The sequence below is a fragment of the Neovison vison genome, chromosome 1, assembly GCF_020171115.1.
Source record: "Neovison vison isolate M4711 chromosome 1, ASM_NN_V1, whole genome shotgun sequence".
NCBI classification, from domain to species: Eukaryota; Metazoa; Chordata; class Mammalia; order Carnivora; family Mustelidae; genus Neogale; species Neogale vison.
In genome coordinates, this window is record NC_058091.1 from 1,640,542 (window position 1) to 1,661,251 (window position 20,710).

General features: G+C 51.4%; 1 protein-coding gene across 15 annotated transcripts in view; it reads right to left on the reverse strand.

The window, feature by feature from the left end:
• Nucleotides 1-20,710, reverse strand: part of AFDN (afadin, adherens junction formation factor) — a 128,942-nt gene that overhangs the window by 20,086 nt on the left and 88,146 nt on the right. For all 15 annotated transcript variants that reach the window (XM_044242332.1, XM_044242373.1, XM_044242355.1 and 12 more), the window contains 7 exons: nucleotides 19,935-20,021; nucleotides 6,147-6,212; nucleotides 5,858-5,931; nucleotides 5,321-5,439; nucleotides 3,563-3,757; nucleotides 2,625-2,716; nucleotides 2,110-2,295 (listed from right to left, as the gene is read on the reverse strand). In XM_044242332.1, the coding sequence (XP_044098267.1) occupies nucleotides 2,110-2,295; nucleotides 2,625-2,716; nucleotides 3,563-3,757; nucleotides 5,321-5,439; nucleotides 5,858-5,931; nucleotides 6,147-6,212; nucleotides 19,935-20,021 (819 nt within the window). The remainder of the gene's footprint in view (nucleotides 1-2,109; nucleotides 2,296-2,624; nucleotides 2,717-3,562; nucleotides 3,758-5,320; nucleotides 5,440-5,857; nucleotides 5,932-6,146; nucleotides 6,213-19,934; nucleotides 20,022-20,710) is intronic.

Genomic DNA, 20,710 nt, shown 5'->3' on the forward strand with positions numbered 1-20,710 from the left:
GAGGCAGGGGTTGGGGGCACTGAACCCTGGGTGGTCAAAAATCCACACACCACTTCTGACTTCTCCCAGACCTTAATGACTAACAGCCGACTGCTGACCGGATGGAAACATCGAGGGCCGATCACCCCGTATTCAGCACGTCTTAGCTCACACTGTACTCCTGCGGTCCCGTTGCCCACACCGAAAAACACAGCACTCCCAGGAAGAGCACATACATTCGCAGCACTGTACTGAAACGTGTGGGCACGAAAGTGGACATAAGACGTTCAAGCGATGCTGCTCACGCCGACGGTCATTCGATTTCCTGCTAGCTGTCGGACACATACTTTTCAAGTGGACGATGTCAAAGGTCCTGCCTCAGACCCTCCACCGGCTCCTCCTGTCCGCTGTGGCACCGAGCCTGCACGGTCATGCTCTGCTCTCCCTGCAGACCCCACGCGGCCCTGGGGCCCTCGCTGCCATCTCCCACGTACCCCTGCTGAAGTCCTACGCTGAGGCTCAGTCATGGCAAGATCCACAGAACTGACCCGTCGCCACACGGACCTCTTTGTGTTCCAACTTCCTCCTCGAGCTCACTGACCCCCGAAATGAGGCAGAAGCCAGCAGCAGATATATACTATGAACATGGAGGCCTAAGAACGACATTCCCACAAAACAGGAGCAAACGTGTAGATGACCTTGACACAGGGTGGGGACACCTTCCTACGGGCTAACAACAGACGCCAGAGGAAGCAGGCCACATGCGTACTCCACTGCGAAGGAGACACCTGGAGGAAAACCTCTTCTCCGCTAACTCCAGCTGGCCGGGGGAGCCGGGCACCCAATGGTCCCAGACAGACCGGGCCCGTGGGGTCATTAGGCCTCCCCAGGAAAGCGGCAGGCTGGCCCCGTGGACAAGGCGGCATCCTCTGTGATCTCAGCATACTTCTTGCCCTCCATGTGGCCCCTCCTCACCACTACTTGGGCTCCCCACCCCCCGACTGGGAGCCCTCCTCTGTGGTCCTGGCCTTCTCGGCTCAGCTCGGCCGCGCGTTCAACCCTGGGCTCCTCCGGCCACCCCAACTGAAGCACCACACCCAGACTTCACCACCCACAACCCATACCTGTTAAATCTCTATGCCTGCATTTGATTTCTTCTTCTAGTCTTTCACAACCCAACGTTATCTTTCCAAACAGAAAGCACATCTGGGGACACCTGGGTGGCGCAGTTGGTTAAACGACTCCCTCCGGCTCAGGGCGTGATCCTGGAGTCCCGGGATCGAGTCCCACATCAGGCTCCCAGCTCCATGGGGAGTCTGCTTCGCTCTCTGGCCCTCTCCTCGCTCATGCTCTCTCTCACTGTCTCTCTCTCTCAAATAAATAAAATAAAATCTTAAAAAAAAAAAGAAAAGCACATCTGACAACGTTCCCAGCTCAACGATTCGGATGGACATTCCCTTCTCTACTAACTGGGATAGAACCCAAATTCCTCAGCTTATCGCTTCAAGCCCTTGCTGTGTGGTTCCAGGCAGCAATGACCGGCCATTGCCCCCTGCCCCGAGCTTGGTTCCCGCTCAGTGGCACGTCTCTGTGCCTTGTCCCTTGGTCTGAAAAGCTCTTCTGTTCAGCGCTGTGAGGTAATGTGGGAGCCCAGGTGCTGGTCACACAGATCGATAGCTCTAAGTCCCCACTCAGATCCCCAGCAGGACTCACTCCACGTACTGACTTTATTGGCCTCATTTCCCAGCCATATGGTTAGTTCCGTGGGCAGGGACCACGGTCACGCCTGCGTCCCAGTGCCCGGACAGCTTCCGTACAAACAAAGAGAAATGCACATCACTCGTTTCTCACTCCTCGAGTCCGAATCCTGCCGCACAGGCTGCAGCACAGCTGCACCGCTGCCAACCCTTCAGTGATCAAACACCCGGGGACACAGCAATCCTCGTCACATCTCGTTTTCCTTCCTATCCCCTCTTCCTCGGTTAACCAGGAACCCGGGAAAGAAGAACTATCCGACTCGGTTCTCTCCGACAGAGGGTGTCACCTGTCTCTGTGACATCATTCAGATTTTACCGTCACATGGGTTTATCGCTGAGGGCGGTGACCGTTCACAGACCCCTTCTCTCTAACCTGAACCGCGATGCTGGAATGACTGCTGTCCGTGTGCGTGCGCGGCTTCTCCTCGTAACTTGGCCACTGGTTCTGAGGAGCCGCCACCCGGTCCTGGGATCTGGAGGCGGGGAAGGTGAAGTACTCCCGGCTGTATGTCTGCGTGGGGATGGGGTAGGCCTCCGGTCTCGGTGGGGGGGTCTGCTCCTGGAAACCGGGAAGAAGAAAGAAACGTGAGCTCCTGGCAATTTGCACATAAACTAATTTAATTTCCAATGATCTGTTTTAAAATGTAGTAGATACATTTAAAACTGTGTTAAAAACTTAAAGCGTTTGATCCTATACTGAGAATAATTGAAACACTTTCCCCTGATTCCCTCATTTAAAACTAATTTCCTTATTGTGTTAAGTGAAGAAAGCCTCTGGAATTCTAAACACTGCTGATGTGTGGCGTGAATGTGGGAGGAGACAGGCCAGGGACCCCGCGGGAGGCCTGGACATTTGCCGCAGGGAGGATGCTCGCTTCGCTCTCACACCTCAGTGCAGAGGTTCCCGGTGGAGACAGATGTGATCTTGGCTGTTGTACCGGGGGTGTACGCGCTCTTCCCTCCGGGGCTTGGAGGCTGATCTGTTAGAAAGGGTCAGGGGAAAAGAAAATTCAACGTTAGATAAGAAAAGCAATGTCACGTGACAGAGCTCCCTGAGGGTCGTGACCACGCGCCCCGCATCTTCCGTCTGCCAGCGAGGAGTCAGCACCCCACAAACAGTAGCCACGTGGGAGATCAGGGCTCACCACACCCTCTCCCCTCACTGGCGTCATCAGAGCCCCGAGTTACCAAGTGTCATCTGCAGACCAGGGGCTGGCAGACATTTCTGGCAACAGGACAGACAATAACCATCTTAGGCTTTGCAAACCTTGTACATGTTGCATATCCTTCTACTGATTCTTCTTGCTAACAACCCTTGAACAGTAGAAACACCACTAGGGGACCTGCTGGCGGTCTGCCCACTCCCGCCAGAGACCGTATCAACGACGCGTCTAGAGCATGCATTGAATCAAAGTGTTCTAACCTAGTTTTTTTTTTTTTTTTAAAGATTTTATTTATTTATTTGACAGAGAGAGATCACAGGTAGGTAGAGAGGCAGGCAGAGAGAGAGAGAGAGGGAAGCAGGCTCCCCGCCGAGCAGAGAGCCCCATGTGGGACTCGATCCCAGGACCCTGAGATCATGACCTGAGCTGAAGGCAGCGGCTTAACCCACTGAGCCACCCAGGCGCCCCTCTAACCTAGTTTTTTACTTTCTGCCGGGAGAACACAGCTTTCCATCTCTCTCACCGAGAGCACATTTCCATCAGCTAGCGCCCGCAGGGACTCCAACCACCCTGGGAACTAAGCGAGCACACGGTGTCTCCCTAGCACCGACGGGAACCGTGCACGTCCAGGCCAGGGAGGGACAGGAAAGGGACCTTTCTTACTTGCCACGTTGGGGCTGGATCGGTGATCGGCCCGATTCTTCATCAGTCTGTCGTCACCCGGCAGTTTCTTAGGTTCACTGTATTCTGCCCAAGGCAGCTGAGGGCTCTCAGGAGATCCGTTTGGGGCTGAATTATTATAGAGCTCGAAACCTTCACTCTTCGGTCGGGGTTTACCTGAGCCACGACGGTCTGAAACTGAAATCAAAGTGTATTCAGGTTCTCCTCATTTGCGTAAGATTTTATTTTAAACAACCTATTTAGTCTTTTTTATTTTTTTTTTTAATATTTTATCTATTCATTTGACAGAGAGAGATTCCCAAGCAGGCAGAGAGGCAGGCAGAGAGAGGAGGAAGCAGGCTCTCCCTGAGCAGAGAGCCCAATGCAGGGCTTGATCCCAGGACCCTGAGACCATGACCTGAGTGGAAGGCAGAGGCTCTAAACCACTGAGCCACTCAGGCGCCCCTATTTAGTCTTTAAAGACAGATGAAACCTACAAATATTTAAAATTTCAGAAGACCATATTTTTAGTGGGAGAAATAAGGTAATTTTTTTTAAAACCTAAGAGTAAAATCTTTTTCTAGACAATCGTCAAAGCCACATTTAACGGGCACTGATGGGAAAAGGTGCTTTTTCGAACCCGGCCTTCTTATAAACCCCGCCTGTTAAGCCACAAGACAACTTCTAAAGTGACTTTTCAAAGTGGGAGATAAATATACTTCCCTCACTTTCTAAAACACACTAATTCTTGCAGTAGCTGGTGGTGTGACTGTCCACGTCCACTTTCGGCATTCATGTGCCCGTGTGGCAGCCCGGGCGTGTTCTCTGTTCCAACAGCTTTCCTCTGGGGGAAGGTCATTTCCTTCCTGGAAATGACCAGAAGCTGTGCCATTAGCCCACCAATGCGGCAGCGTCAGGAAAAAAGTGAGAGACCTGCTGGGTCGAGGTCTACACACGGCTGGGCTGAGCCACGCTCTGCTTATTCCGGCCCACAGCAGGCCCAGGTTCTCGGAGGCTGTGGTAGCAGTCATGTTACCATTAGGCTGACTTCAGGTCCTGGACTTGGAGGAAGCTCCCAGAATACTGACTGACGGAGAAGGGAGCTCCATCAAGGCCAGACTTAGCAGCTGTGCCCAAAGTTAGCAAAGTAAATGCAAGGTATATAACGATTTAAAAGATGACGTGAATCCTAATGGGTTTTCCCTGTGATTTCTGAACTAACCCTTTCTAAAAAAGCCCTAAATTTGTTTTGGTTTTATTCTGATGTAGCGACAAAATCATGGTTCCAAGAGATGATCTCATCTCAGTAACTGAGATTTTAATTTAAAGCGACCTACGTACAAGACAATCACATCCTGCATACGCAGGGCTGAAGTAACTGTTCATACGCAGTCCTACAGCTCTTTCAGTGGAGAATCCTGCTTGTTCTCTGCAGATTTCACGTCCACCCGCATCCCCTGCTGCCTACAACCAAGTGCCTCCAGCAGCCGGCTGGTCCCACGGGGGCTTCTGGGGGCAGGAACCTGGGGAACCACCACAGGGGCAGACACCGGATGCTGCTCTTGGCTACTTATCCTAGTCATCTCGCTGGAGGGCTTGCACCCTTGCTGGGATGCTGAAAGCAACAGCACCCAACCCCCCGAGATCCTGTGGCTACAGAGAGGAGGTCAGGATGCTAAAATCCATGGGACGCGCTAAGTGATCCAGACTAGGCAGCAGTAAGGAAGAGAGGACGCGCGGCTCCCGGCCACGAGCTCTTACTTCTCTGCATCATTGGGGATGGCTGATTGAGCAAGGTGGCCAGGCCGTGATAAATTGCTCCCTGCTTTGCTACTTCTAGCGTCACCACAGAACTTGTTCTTGTCATGAGTTCTGCCGCCCTAGGAAGAAGAGAGAAGCGCAAACGTAAGAAAATGAAACGCAGCCTGTGACCACCGACGGCTATTCTGAGGAACAGTTCTGACCTTCAGACCGACGACCCACTGGCCATTCCATTCCTTTCAAGAGTAACTAAGCACGCATCTCCTGTTACCACACTAAGAGCGGTCAGAGGACACTCAGACATTCCCAGCATGTGCCAAGAGTATTTTTTTTAAGCTTCAAAGAAACCACTCCAAACTGAATACATATTTATAATCTGCTAACAAATGCGGTATCCTGTACACTAGTTTACATTTAAAAAGGTGAAGAGTAAGGGCATAGCTTTTTAGCATCTTTTGTCTTCTAATTCCAAATGTGAAATATCCCTAAACATGCTAATATTCAGCTTTAAGCAAACAAGTAGATAAACGACGATACCTTTCTTGAGAGAGTCCTACCAGACTCCGTCCATCCACACTGAGGAGCTGGTCGCCCGCAGCCAGGCGTCCATCCTGTGCACAGCCAAAGGGCACGTGTTTTGGGCAGTGGGGACAGACAAGGGCAAGAGGAGGAGGAAGAAGAAAGTCAACGGTAAGGAAGCTCACGTTTGTTTTTTTCAGCCAACAGTCTACATGGTGTTTTCTAAGGATAAGCATCAGCGGGGCCTCGCAGGTGGTTTGTGGAACAGGACGCACGGAAGACTTACATCTTTAAAACTGATACTAACCACGTCCGCGGCGCCTCCTTTTACAACAGACTTGACGTAGATCCCGAGTTTGTCCTGACCGGCGCCCTGAACAAAAACAAGGCAGGACACAGTGCTTGAAGACACACAGTAAAAAAGTACACACCTCAGTAAAATACAACACAAATAAAAGAGTACACAGATAATCGTAAAAAAAAGCCCTGCTTCTTGCTTTTCCACGAAAACCAGTACCAATAAAATTAACACTCTATTTGGTAAATATAAAGGAACGGACAGGAAACGTACTTAGTTTGTTTCTAAATCAAGGAAAGTCCTCCTGAAAAACTGATTACTAATAAACCAGGTGAGGAGGAGACGAAGAGCGGCACCGTAACGGAAACCCGAGATGAGCTCTGATGGCACCGGGTGCGAGCGAGCCGCAGCTACCCTCACGACTTACAGTCTTCAGCACTCTGAGACAAACGCAATTTACCGGAGTCTTTTCACATTCCAATATTTGCCTATATCCCCTTATTTCCAAAGCTGTATTTTAAAATGTAAAACAAGAAAAAACTTCTTGTGGCATCCAGGGAGGGGCACTTAGGTAAGTAAAAGTAAGAGGACCGTGCGGAAAACGCTGCGCATCGGGGCAGGGGAGCTCGCGCGGCGGACTCCAGACGAACGCGGAGCGGGGAGCCCCAAGCCCCACGGCCGGCTTGTCAGGACAAGCAGCTTCTGCCAAACAGGTTTAAGGACTACACGTCGCTCCCGCACAGAATCACCAACGCTCGGCCTGGACAGTCCAACAAGAACATAAAAACCCGTAGGAATCATTCACTGGACTGGCCACAGGAAGCCATCGCGTGCGTGAGATCCCCCCTGGAGCACTGCCAACGTCCCAGAGCCGAGGACACGAGGACACATTTCGCGGCTCAGGGTAATTTCAATAGTCATGAAGTACTGTGTCATAAAAGGAAAAATACAGAAGGTGTCCCAGAGTTGTAAGGACAGTGAGTTCAAGAAATGACTTCATGGAAGCAAAGTTCCACAACACTGTGGATGCACAGGATTCTCACTCGAAAACTCCTCACTGCTGCCTTCCGCGGACAGCCGGTGCGGAGACGACAGTCTGACTGGGGAGCGCTGCTGAGGCCTGACCCCTCGGGAAACCTAGCACGGAGCATAGCATGCCATTGTTTTCCGCGCCTAAAGCCATCTATTACGTATCTCATTACGAAAATGGCAGAGACTGTCTCAATTTAACAAAACAATTTTGGGAAACGGAATGTTTCAAATTTCACGTGGTTCCTTACCTGCGCTGCGTTTATAGAAATGCTATACAAGCTAAAACCCAGTCCTCTCTTTCGCAGCTCTCCCCCATCTGGCCTAGGTTTTCCCATGTTCACCCCCATGTGCTCCTCAGTGTCTGTCCCCTGCCCCCGCGCTGCACACCCCCTGCCCCGCCCCAAACTCCTGCCTGCCTACAGACAGATGCACGCCCCTCAGAGGTCAGCCAGCACGTCCACTACGATACGTAGCCACGTGCAAGCGGAGACCTCCGCTGGGTCCTCCTGACACACACACACACACACAGCCCAAAAAGCAGTGAGACAGTTGGCAAAGCTTGTCCTTTTCTGTAAATCTGAAATTTCACGGTAAACAAAATACATACACCAGCACTCAACAAACGGCAGCTTTTTGGACTGCAGCATGTGACTCAGAGAGAGCACAACAGAGCAACAGCCAACCCTTTAACCTGACTGCTCTGGCCGGTCCTGGGTCTCCCTGAACGGAGGGCCCTAACGTGCACTTGGGAAATTACTCCCAGCCAGCCCCACGCCATCTGCTCTGTAAAGCAGGCTATTCCCTCGCAGGCAATCCAATGAAATGATTTTGTCCCCCAGTACACTCCGTACTCCTATGTAGTCTGTGACCAGCTGCTTAATTCCACAGCCCAGCTGTCTAAGCCACCATTTCAGTCCTTCGACAGGCATCCGCTGACTACTCACACCGGGAAGGGGCCTGTGCCCCACGCGGCACGCGCCACAGCTTCGCTGCAAGCCCCCCTTCTGCTTGCAGCCGCCCATTCAGACCAGGAGCCGCCCCCTGAGGGGAGCCAGCAGCCCCACATTCCATCTCAGACAAAGGATACAAGCTTCCATCTGGGGGACTCCCTGGGAACCACAAATACTGCGCAAGTGACCGGAAAGCCCCCAGCACCTTTAGAGAGGCCGTTTGGGGTCCTACGTATGCCGTGAGGTTTACAAATATTCACATAAAACTGATCATGTGATACACACACTGGACAGCACCGTGACCGTCACATCTTCAGATGCAGGCACAAGTGTCCAGCATAATCCTCCAACGGTTCCGGCAAGCCCTCCTTGCAGCCGCCCCGTGGTCCCCCGGGTCCGAGCCTGGCGCCGCGCCCTGGAGCCCGAGCGCAGATCCTCGCCCTCTCACAACACACCACACCTGATCCACAGCCTCCTTTGCGCGCCCCCAATCCACGCTGCCTCCGTGTCCCCGTTTTGGCTTACGCTGTACTTTCTACAGCAACGTCTGATGCAACAGATCTGCCAAAACGCTTCCGCCGTTCACTCCTGGCTCACCTGCCACCGTCTGCCAAGCCACACGACTTCCCGACATTGGGCAAAATGTAAGCTCCTCCTCTCCTGTGCTCCCCGGACACTTCCCCAGGTCGCCGGCTGCCACCAGTGCAGATGGCTCTCCCCATCGGCCTTCCCAGTCGCTGCCTTCTAGCCTCCGGCACATGGTCAAGGCCTTCCTCCTGAGCCCACCACGAGGCAGCCCAGACCCCATGAGCGAACAGATCAGAACTCTACCCATGCGCCAGGAAGCAGCTGATGTGGCCACCACGGACGGAGCTGCTAACGCCGCAACATTCCAAGCTTAACTCGACGCTAGGAACCCTGAGCATTTCCGACTGTGGCACCACAGGGATTGCTTCCAGAAGCTGTCTGCCTTCGCTGTTGGGTGAAGGACGATGGGCAAGGCACAGCATTGAAAAAATGCTGTTTTCTTGCATGATGGGAATTTATCTAAGTTCTAAGCTACAATCACATCTTTAATTCCAAGTTCAATTTATCAGTGTATCTGCTACTCAGAAAAGGAGATCTCCATCTGAGGAATGATAAGACAGTGATCATTACAGCCCTCAACTGCAAAGGCCCAGTAGGCTTCTAAAAGGTCCTTTTAAGGTTGGTCATAAAGATGGACTTTAAGTCACTGACAGTACATGCTGAAACACATCAAAAAAATACTGTTGGGGGAGGGTGATACATAAGGGAAGAACGGACCCAGAATATTCTACAGAGGGATCTAAGCTGTGGTTAGCATTTGAATCTCACTAATGTGGTCTCAACCTTGCACCCCGTACCTAGAAAAAGTCTTGATTTAACACCCCTACTTCTTACATTTGTGTAAACACATTCCCATTCCACTAACCTTTAACCTTCCCGGAGACACGGCCCCTAAAGCCGACCTGCTCTGCCAGAACTCCCTGCCCTCCCATCTCTGCTTACTCGAATCCTGTCCATACCTCACGTGTGGCTCACGGTTACAAACAGGACATAAAAAAAAAAATCACAAGTACAACTGTTTTACAGAGAAATGACCAGTTCCACTGCTTATTATTTTAGAAAAACAAAATTACAGATGGACAGAGATCAAAGAAGTTTAAGGACTTTATTTTTTTAAAGATTTTATTTGACAGAGAGAGAGAAAGAAAGTGTGCACACACGAGCAGGGGGAGGGGCAGAGGCAGAGGGAGAAGCAAACTCCCGGCTGAGCAGGGAGCCCGATGCAGAACTCGATCCCAGAACTCTGGGATCATGACCTGAGCCGAAGGCAGATACCTCACCAACTGAGCCCCCAAGGTGCCCCAGAAATCTAAGGAATTTCTAACCACACACACTTACATATACATGTATACGTACATCAAACCAACACGGGTAGTTACTTTCAACGCACAAGACCACAATCAACACAAGACCAGCTGTAAGGAGACCCGACACCTTCACCTGGACGCGACTCTCCTGATTTGCAGCGTCCGCCTTGGCAGGCTGGACAGAGGGGCGGGGCGGGCCGAGCTATCTCATCCCTGCTCGTGCTCCCCGGGCCAGGACCAGGTCAGCTCTCAGGCGCACTGAGGCAAACCCACCGCCTGCCAGGTCGCAGTAACCCCTCAGCATTACGAAGCTCTCACTACCTGCCCCAGTTCTTCTGAAGAAAAGTAACATTATAAACTATGATAAAAACGGTATAAACTAAATTATTTCAGAAGCATTAAACCACTTGTCTTATTTCTGAATAATAATGCACACACTAACCTAGCCTAGAAAGACTGAACTTGTACGGCAAGTCCATTCCTTTTCTTTTTTCAAAAGTTTTATTTAGTTATTTGAGAGAGTGAGAGAGTACACGGGGTGGGGGGGGGAGGCGGGCAGAGGAGAGGGAGGAGCAGGGAGCCCAACACGGGTCTCGATCACAGAAGCCTGGAATCAAGACCTGAACTGAAGGCAGGTGGTTTAACCAACTGAGTCCCCCAGATGCCCCAAGTCCATTCCTTTTCTAGCTAAGAAAGGCAAACAGGGTCCAGGAAGTTTTTGCTGCTACATGCCGTTGTAACCCACATCAGTCAAAGAATGTAGACACGAGCTATATAAACATTAGACAAGCATCGGTGGGCTGGCATTAACAGACACTACCAGACTGTGCTGTCTGGTACGGTGGCCGCAGACCACACGCGGCTCTACCGAGTACTCGGAATGCAGAAATGTAGCCGGTCCAAACGGAATGTGCATGAAGTACACAATATACCCAGATGTATCTAAGCTTTGTATGGAAAAAAGAATCTAAATATCTCATTAATGACTTACATTTCAACTACACGTTGGAATCATAACACTTTGGATACACCATGTAAAATAAAACACATCATTAGAATTGACTTCAGGGTTTTTTTTTTTTTTTAATGCACCTAATAGAACATTTAAATTACCTTTGTGGCTCACACATTCTACTGGACAACACTATTCTAAAACTACAGATTTTTCATGCTATATGTTATTAGTAACCACAGGTACTAGCAATAAATTTATAATTAAGCAGATAACTGGGTAAAAACAAGATTTTCACAATATATAACATTACGCACCCTGATTTCCAACCCTGGAAGAGTAACATTAATCATTAAAATGGAAAGGCTCAGTAATTTTAAGGAGTACTTGTTTAAAGCTACCTAAGCTGGTATTTGAAGATATTTCAGTATTTTTAGTCTTTTATTCATAAAATTTAAAAGGTTAATCAGAATCATCCAGAATGATCGATTCCCCATTTAACAAACCAAATTCCCTTTTATTTTTCTTATGTTTTAAAGGTTTATTATCTGAGAAAGAGAGCGTGCGTGAGAGCATAAGCAGGGAGAGCAGCAGGGGGAGGAGGAAACCCAGGTGCCCCTCAAACTCCTTCTGTAAAGGGTCTCCTAGAGGGCGGTTAGGGATTGTGAAGGCACCAGCAATTACGAGCGACACTAAGTACAACTGTGGAATTCAATGAACCTAACGAAAAGTACAGTTTTAAGTATCAAAGCCACATCTTCCCTCCTGAAGACACTCGGAGAGTAACAGGGCAGTCGGGTGCCCCAGCTGCTCTGTCTGGGGTCTGTGCGCTCTGATGTCACTCAGACTCCCAGAGAGTACAGGGCGGTGGCCAGTACGTCCAGCCAGGCCGTGCAAAAAAGGGCATAGAGCTACATTCTCAGTCCTTCGAAAAGCAATTACAGTGAAATAGCAGAGATCACCACATGCGTGATCTTAGTATTTAATCTTCTTTTTTAAAAAGATTTTATTTATTTGACAGAGATCACAAGTAGGCAGAGAGGCAGGCAGAGAGAGAGGAAGAAGCAGGCTCCCTGCTGAGCAGAGAGCCCAATGTGGGGCTCGATCCCAGGACCCTGACACTGTGACCTGAGCCAAAGGTGAGCCAAAGGCTTAACCCACTAAGCCACCCAGGCGCCCCTTTAGTATTTAATCGTAAGTGCACCCGGAATCTGTTCCTCTCTTCTTTCAAAGGGAAAGGAAGCGGGACTGGAGAGGGAAGTGGGATTACCGAGGGCGAGGAGGGCAGGGCAGAGGAGGAGAGGTTTAGCAGAAGTGTACTGGGGTTTCCTTGTGAAAAGGGCAGAAGAATGGCAGCACGTTAACAGAAAAGGTTCCCGAACAGGATGATGGAGGCAGAAATAAGAACTCGGTGGCTACAAACCACACGTTCCCCAGAACTGGATGGAACGCGCCCAGGGCTGAGCTGCTTACGTGTCAGACGTGGACCGGCTGTGGGACAAGGCTGCCCTCGGACAGCTGGTCTCTGCTCCTGCTGGCGCACCTTCGGGAACATGGAGGGTGAGGTCCTCTCACCCCGGGCACAGAAACTCAGTCAGGAGGAACCTACGCCTCAAACGCTCAGTGGCCAACGGAGTGTGTGGGGGAGTATGATATGACTAACAGCATAAAAACATCATTAACACACAATCCAAAAGAAAAAAAAAAAAAAAGAAAAGCAGCCTAGGAGGAAGGAAGAGAGGCCGGCAGAGAGTCAAGCCTATTGTTCCCAGGGCTGGAGACCCCGTCTGGACTCTTCATTGAAGGTTCCAGAACAATGGTGGGCTGGGGGAACCTGAGAGCCGAGCAGCACTTAGAACTCGTCAGGATGTTCAGCACAGGGCTCTGCCCACGTGCTCCTTCCTCACGGTCTGAAAGCGGCTTTTTTTCCCATCAGACAAGGAGTTCTGATTCGCAAACTATTAAAACTCAGACAAGGGTTTTAAAAGCACCGAAAAGCTCTCTCTTTTTGGTAGGAATTACCTTAATTCTGAAACAAGCAGTTTTAAAAGTCACTTCTGATACACAGTCTGCCCTCAACAAGTCTGAGAGCAGGGGCCAGGTGCTCCCGGAAAGGTGTGGTCCGTGAACAAGCCCACGCTTGGTTTCGGTGAGCCAGGCTCCAGGCCCCGCCACCGCTTACGCTTTGCAGAGAACACAAACTCACCCTCTCATCCTTTCCCTCTTTGTAAGATGAAGAAAAGGAACAAAATAGGGAACTCCTAAGCTGGGTCCCTCAGATGCGCTGCAGGGGGTCCGCGGGTGGGTGCACGGCCTGAGGGCAAAGGCGCGGGGCTTTGCTGAGATCTCAGAGCGCTGTGGGAACGAAAGGGGTGAGACCAGGCAAGCGAGCTCCTGGCTCCCGCCCACGGCTAACGCAGGTATGCCCCGTGCAGGGCAGAGGGCGGACTCCCCAGCCTTGGCTGAGAGCAAGTGGGCTAGGCTGAGGCAGCCTAAACCTTCTTCAGACTGGGATGTCCCACGCCGATCCCCTGCGTGCAGCGAGCCACAGAAAGATCATTTCTTACCACGAGTCCTAGATGTGAAATGGTTCTGCTTTAAAGCATTAATGTTCAATGTTTCTGTTACGTTAATACTACAATAAAATTCAATAATTTCATCGATGCAAGAAATTGTGCTTAGACCATTATTACAAAATAGGTAAAAAACAATAATTTTTTATTTTTATACAAGTTACTATTTTGCTCTTAAAACAAAACTATAAAGCATTCTTTCCGAACTCAGGAGCTACCCCGGAAGGCATTGCACACATTTCATACAACTTCACGGAAGATTATTTCTGGCACTTCCACGCAAGAAATTCTGCAGTCACACCGGGTACTTTGAAACTGATTTTAAAAAGGACCTAAAATTCCGGACTTCATCTTTTTGACTAGCTCTTTCCCATGTGGTCACAACAAGGATGTTAAAGAATGAGAGAATGAAGGTCTCAAATTTCTCAAAGGACTGAACTGTAGTTCATGTCAGGAATTTACTCTTCAAACAGTGAGAAGGTGGTAGGTTATTAAACATTGTTTTCATCTTCTCCTTTTTAAGGCACAGCAATCTTTTTTTTGTGTTTAAAACTAATTAAGATTTAAAGACTTAAAGTCAGTGGATAGTCTAAAAGCGCAAACTGAAACACCTTTAAGATATTATTCAACTGTTCATCTTTTAAAAAGATAGTAAAATATCCTAATGTATCTCTAAAATGGTCATTTCTAGCCTCACTTGTAGCATAAATGGGTTTCAAAGCCAGTCAAGGCCCCCCACGCATCCGCGGGAAGCCCCCCACCCGCTCGACCACGGCGCCCAGCATCACTGCGAGCCATCCTCACCATGTCATCATCAGCACGAGGACACTTACGGGCTTTTTTCCTGTGCAAAAAGGATACAGGAACCTTTTCTTTTTATGAACCTTAAAAATGTGCAACACTGAAATACAGAGCAACAAACCCGGGTTGTGTAATCACGAGCCACAGTAAGCGGCGGCTTCGTGAGCGAGTTAATCACTGGCAGGTTTCAACAAGCTCTAATGGAAGCAGCCGCGGAATGCGGTTCCGAGTGTGCCCGACACCCACAACACAACAGCACCCTGATGAAACTCACCACCGGTCCTGTTCTTCCGACAACAGAGAACCACATTCTGATCTCGGGACTACAGCAACTTCTCCAACTGAGGGAAAAGACAACTGCCTGCTTCCCTCGGTTTCCCACGGCAGCCAGAGCTGGTGTCTGAGGACATGGGTCCGCACAGCTCCGAGGTGGGACACCGAGGGACACCGAGCAGCATCTCCCAGCAGGGACGGCAGTGAGCGCCACGCTCAGACTCCTACGTAACCAGTCAGCTCTGACTTGCCTTCACTTGGGACTTTATTAAACTTTAAAAAGAGCTAGGAAAATAAAGAGGGAATTGTTTGTATTTTAAAAATCCAAATTAAACAGGAAGCATTGTGTTGTCCCACAGATGAGTAAGAAGGAGCATACTAAACTTCCCCAAAAGCAACATTTTAAAAAAGTAAACTGCACACACATACTCTTCCAAATCATCTGGATTTCATAAAACCGAACCGCACTGTGGAAGGAGCGTCGGGAAGCTGAACATCAAAACATCGTCCAGGCTCAAAGCAGCTAGCCACACACTAATTAGGAAAAAAATTTTAAAAAATGGCTGGGCCAGATATGAAGACCACAAGAGCTTAAAGCAAACACAAACCACGCAGACACCAGTAACCATCACTGGGGCCTCTAGGCTCTTCTGCGCCGACCGTGCAGCTCCACGGAGGAGCACGAAGACAGCGGGCACCGTGCGGCCGGCGAGGCCGGGTCAGACCTTCCCCACGGCTTCACGCGCCTGTCCTTGTGCTTGTCCGGGGTGATCCACTCGGGGCTCCAAGGCTGCGAGGTGCACACGCAGGTCCCATGCCCCAGGACCAGCACGAGCCCACGCGAGCGAGCCCTGGCGACAGGGACGAGACAACTCTCCGTCGCGCTGGGCCCTCCCCCGGCCGTGTGCCGGCCCGCCTGGCACTTAAAACATGTTCTTGAAATCCTGAAAACCAATCTCTTCTAATTGTTGTAACAGATGCGGACCTATGCGACGTGTCAGCCTTATAGGGCTGTTTAGCAGCGCGTGTAATTAAGGGACTTCCGATTTTCATTGCTGAATGTTCCTTTCCTAGCACCGAAGATACTACAAATCAGTTAGAGAAACACAGGTTACTTCGTGAAGCCGCTGGGAACCATGACATTCACTATTCATGTCTTCAAGGGGCACAATGTCTACTAAACAGACCGACCACAGCCTGAGTCACATTCTCCACAACATCCCTCTGTGTGCGGACACCCAAATTCTGTCTCTGGCTCTGAGTTTCTGAGTTCCATACCCATCAATCCAACTGCTGCATGATGTCTCGCTCCCCAGCTAAATCGGCTTCCTGGCTTGCAAAGGTAGTACATGCACAACTGAAGCCCTGACTCTGACTGCTGACGTCTCTCCCCTGCCCTGCTTTCAGGACACGCCGCGTCCACACGCTCCACGCTGAGGACTGGAGCACGGTGCGTCCTCTATTTCACTCTCACCCCCTGCAGCTAATTCATCCATCACACAGACTGCAGTCATTCCACAAACACGCACCAGCAACAAAACCGAGTGCCCGACCTCAGCAACTGTGCTCTGCCCCACCCCGTGGCTGCTTCTCGGGGCCACGCCTCTGTCACCTTCCAGGGGGCCGCTGCTGAGTGTGTTCTTACCACTGCTCTGCTGGCAGGAGTGAGCCCCTCAAGCCCATGCTCTCTGAAGGACTGACAATCAACTTTCAAAACCTTACTTTGACCCTGTCAGGGCTTTATCTGACTGAACCCCTTCGACGGCTACGTCTCTGAGCGATACCAAAATGCACAAGCCCACCAAGATCTCAGGGACTCTAAGTTCCTCTGGGACACAGCCCCACTCCCGCACCGGCCGCCACCCTCCAGCTGCAGCAGAGCCCACAAGGCCCGCACCGCAGAGGACACTCACCAGCTGGGCCCCCGCAGGAAAAGCGCGCCGACTGCTGTACGAGACGCGGTCCCGCCTCCCCTCTCCCAGAGGCACCCCGGAAGGCTGGCCCCCAATTCCACGCTCCCGCACAGAACACTACGGCTCCACAATGGCTGCGCCTTTGCCTGCAGCCCCTCGTCTGAGACTCTCTGCCCACCAGGGTCTGCCCGCTAATGCGTGCACGCCCGGCAAGCTCCAGCTTAAGAGGCACTTGCTCACGAAGGCCCCCACGGACGTGCGCTCAGTCGGCAGACGCCCTGGAGCAGCAGCCTCTGACGTCACGCACTCGCTCGTAGTCCCTTCTGCTTCGCCCCTGAAGTGAGCAAGGGCGTGTGTGCTGATAAAGACATTGGGGGGGGTACTATCTGAGAGCCAGGGGCATACTTCGTTTTATTACGTCTATTGTTTAGTATTAAAGCAGATGAATTAGGCACCTTCTCATTAAATCTGGAATCTCTTCTTCAAAAAACTTGTATTATTACTTTTTTTTCTAGTTCTAAATGTACGTTTTCACTGTGGAAAGTTTTCGAAGAGGCCAGAAAACAAGAAGAGTGTGGGAATCCCTGGAGGCTGGGGAGGACGCCACCTTCCCAGTCTAGGAAAGGAAGGAGCGGCCCCCACGGCCTCCCTCCCACGGGGACTGCTAGGGGACGAGGCAAGCCGGGAGGAAGACATTGAGCGGTTGCTCTCTGTCCTGGGTTCTCTGGATCTGCGGCGGGGCCGGCGGCTGGCAGCTGGGGCATGAGCCACAGGGGAAGGAGACCCCGCCACCCACAGAGATGAGGTAGCAGCCAGGCTACCGCAGACGCGGCACAGAAGCCACGTTCTCCGCTCCAGCTTCGAGAAGTAGAAAGGTGATCTTTGGATTTCTATCTCATGTCCTGTGTTCTTCCTGTTCCCCATGGAGCCCCAGTTCTGAAATCCCATATCCCAATTAGAAATGCTGACACTGATACTTTCCTCCTATTTTTCCTAGACATCTTTTTTTCTTTTTTTTAATGTGTCAGTCTAGAAAATGCCAGCAACAGACACACAGACACTTCAAGGTTAGAAAGTGGAAATCACACTCTGTCTTTACACAACAGGCACCTGGTACTCTCTCTTGGAATAAACAGTACCTGACAATTAACTACTAGTTTCACGTTGAGTTTATTATTCTGGTACTAGTGAAAGGAACAGAAGACCTCCTCTTTAGACGACCTATAACCGGAAGCTGAATCCTGCGTGTTCCCAGCTTCCGCGAGGCCGTCGGTCGCCACGCTACACGATCTCTTAGCACAAGTCACAAAGACTTCCGTCAGAGCAAGGATCCCAGAGTCTGTCTGTTTCTACGACCAAGTACTTCCCGCCGACTAGAGAGAGCACACTGCGTTCCCATGCCTCCTTGCACAAACGCAGGTGCACACAGAGCGCGCGGGAGCCCCGAGGGAGGGGCAGTCAGCACAGGTAGGCCAGGAGAGGTGAGCAAGTGCAGGGACCCATCACCAGGACAGAAACACAGCTGCGCGACCAGTGGGCGAAGGCCAGGTGGAGGCAGTGGGTGAAGGCCAGGCGGACGAGCTGTCGTCAGCGGTCCTCCACGGGACCTCCACGTGGAGACCTCCTCTCGGGGCCTCAGCTGAGGTCCTGTCCTCCACACTCACTCGCGGCCCCTCCCCCTCCCCCTGCTGCAGTCTATGTAACAGTGCAGGGACCCCTCCCGGCAGTGAGAGGATTCTCCCACGGCCTGCCATCTGGAACCACTTCCAGGGGAGAAGCAGGCCTGGGGCCGGCACCCTCCCTTCTACCTCTCCCCCACAGGCACCATGAACGGAGGCGTGACTAGGACTTCAGCCCATGTCCCAGTCCTAACCGCCCACGGACACCTGGCCACCCCGCGAGAACAGAGGCCAGAGGCCCAAGGGGGAGGCAGGGGCAGGGGCCTGCGTGGGGCCCCACTGTGTGCACAATGCCACTACAGATACAGATACCACTACGGGTTACAGATAAGGATCAGAGGCGCTTCGGTAAATAGGACTTTGCCTTTCAGAGACCAGGTGGTTCTGTACTGAGAGAGCACAGCTTTCCAGGCTGCAGAGAAACAGATGGAGAAGACCGAAGTGCTGACAACCCCACAGGTCAGTACTTCAGACCCCAAGCAAGATAAGCAGGGAAAGAGGATCCGTACGTATAAACGTGTAACAGGAAACGTACAGGTTAAGGTTTTCCTGTGTCAAAGTGTGGCATGTAACATCCTGGTATTTTTTTTCCCCAAAAATGAGCATTTGATTCAGTTGGTAAGTATAGAAAATAGTCCATGTCTAATACCTTCCTATTCACAACTTGGAAAGTTTTGGGTTGTGGGTCCATTAAATTAGAACAGCCTGGAATGATGGCCCACAAGCATGACCCTTATCAGGAGTAAGGGACTCTGGGCCATGAGCTGGGCTGACGGGTTCTAGACCTACTGTTTGGCCCAGCTTGGGTGACCCCACGTAACCTGGCGCCTCAGAACCAGACTACTGTGACCTCTGTCCCTCTGTCCACACCTGACACAGGCTCCCGTGGCCAGCTGGTTCCCAGCTGGAGCCCCACCGGGGTCCCAGGTTCTTCTAGTTATCCTATAAACCATGCCCTTCCCAGACGCGGCTTCCTGAAATGCCAATTCCAACACGCCCCTTTCATTTCTCCGTGGAGTCTACGAGACGCAGTGCAAAGCCCTCACGTGTCGATCAGGGTTTCCAGAGCCAGCCAAGCACCACTGTCCCTTAGCCAGGCGGGCTTCCGACGGCCCTGACACAGCCTGCAGCCCTGCTTCACGCCATCAGTGCGGCTCCCAACCACACACTCAAGGCTGGCCGGGGTGTTCTCTGTGGGAGGCTGTGGCACCTGGCACATAGCGGATGCACACGTGGCCCAGGGGACAGAGGTGACTTCCTCGGCCCCGCGCACACCCACTGGAAGAGCATGCCTGGACGGGGACGCAGAAGGTGGCCTGGGTGATGAGCGTGCAGGGACGCACGTGTGCAGCAGCACTCCAGGAGCTGTCCGAGGCCTCGCTCTGACCCCGTGTGAGCCCTCACTCCCGTCTCGGACTAAGGGGCCCCCCCTTCTCCGGTGCCTGTTGTGGTTCATCAAGTTTTGCCTCCACCTATTCCTCAGGAGTGCCAGGGACTCGGTGTCAAGGTCACACTGTCTGCAGCTCCCCCCGACAGCAGGACGCCGTCCCTGCGCTGCCTGAGCCTGAGCGCTGTGGACCCTTCCACGGACCCCACCCCGAGAAGCAGAACCACAGCACGCTCCGTCCACAGGCAGCGAAGGGCTCCCCACGCTCAGCTCCGGCCCGTGGCTGACTGACTCAAGGTGCAGAGCGAAGAGGGACAACTCATGCCGCCGACCGCGTCTCACCTTCGCTGCGACAATGCTGAGACCCATCCCGTTTTGCTTTTTCAGAGTCACAGTGATGATTTCAGGTTCTTTCCTCAGAGGCTGAGCCTGGAGGACGGAAACAAAGGTTTATTTTATGGCTAAAATGAAGTGTTTCTAGGTTAGACAGTCACGAGTGCCAGGGCCGATCACGTTCGCTGTGGTTAACGGCCCAGACAAGGATTACAGACAGGGCGCATGGTGTGACCGGCAAAGGATCAGTCCTCTCGCCTCCAGAGCCGTGAGGACACAAGTCATGAACACTATTAAACGTGAAAGAGCTTATTTTAGAAAACAAAAGTACACTTCCGTTACTATCAGATTAGAAAAACCAATCATAAACATGAAGTTAAAATGTTACTATATTACTTTTCAATATAAATTACTAGATGTTTTTTAAAGAAAAAAGGAAAACTTATTTTAAGCAACCATGGGGAGGTCAGCTGTAAGAAAGACGATCTAACATGAGTCTCCTGGGAGAATGCAGGGCTCATGGGACGTTAGGCCACCCCGAGATGTGGGCAGCACTGCTCTAAGTACTTTGGGCTCAGGGACGAGGTCAGTCCTTGAACTGATCCCTAAGCAAACACGGAGCTGACCACTAAGTTACATGTTATCCGTATGTCACAACTCACCCAAAGAAGAAACAAAATTACAGAAGAAAACCACCAGTGCATACACCCTATGGGATAAGCCACCATGTGGTAGTTATAGACACGGGGTTATTCATTCAGAACCAAGGTCAGTGAGAGAACACT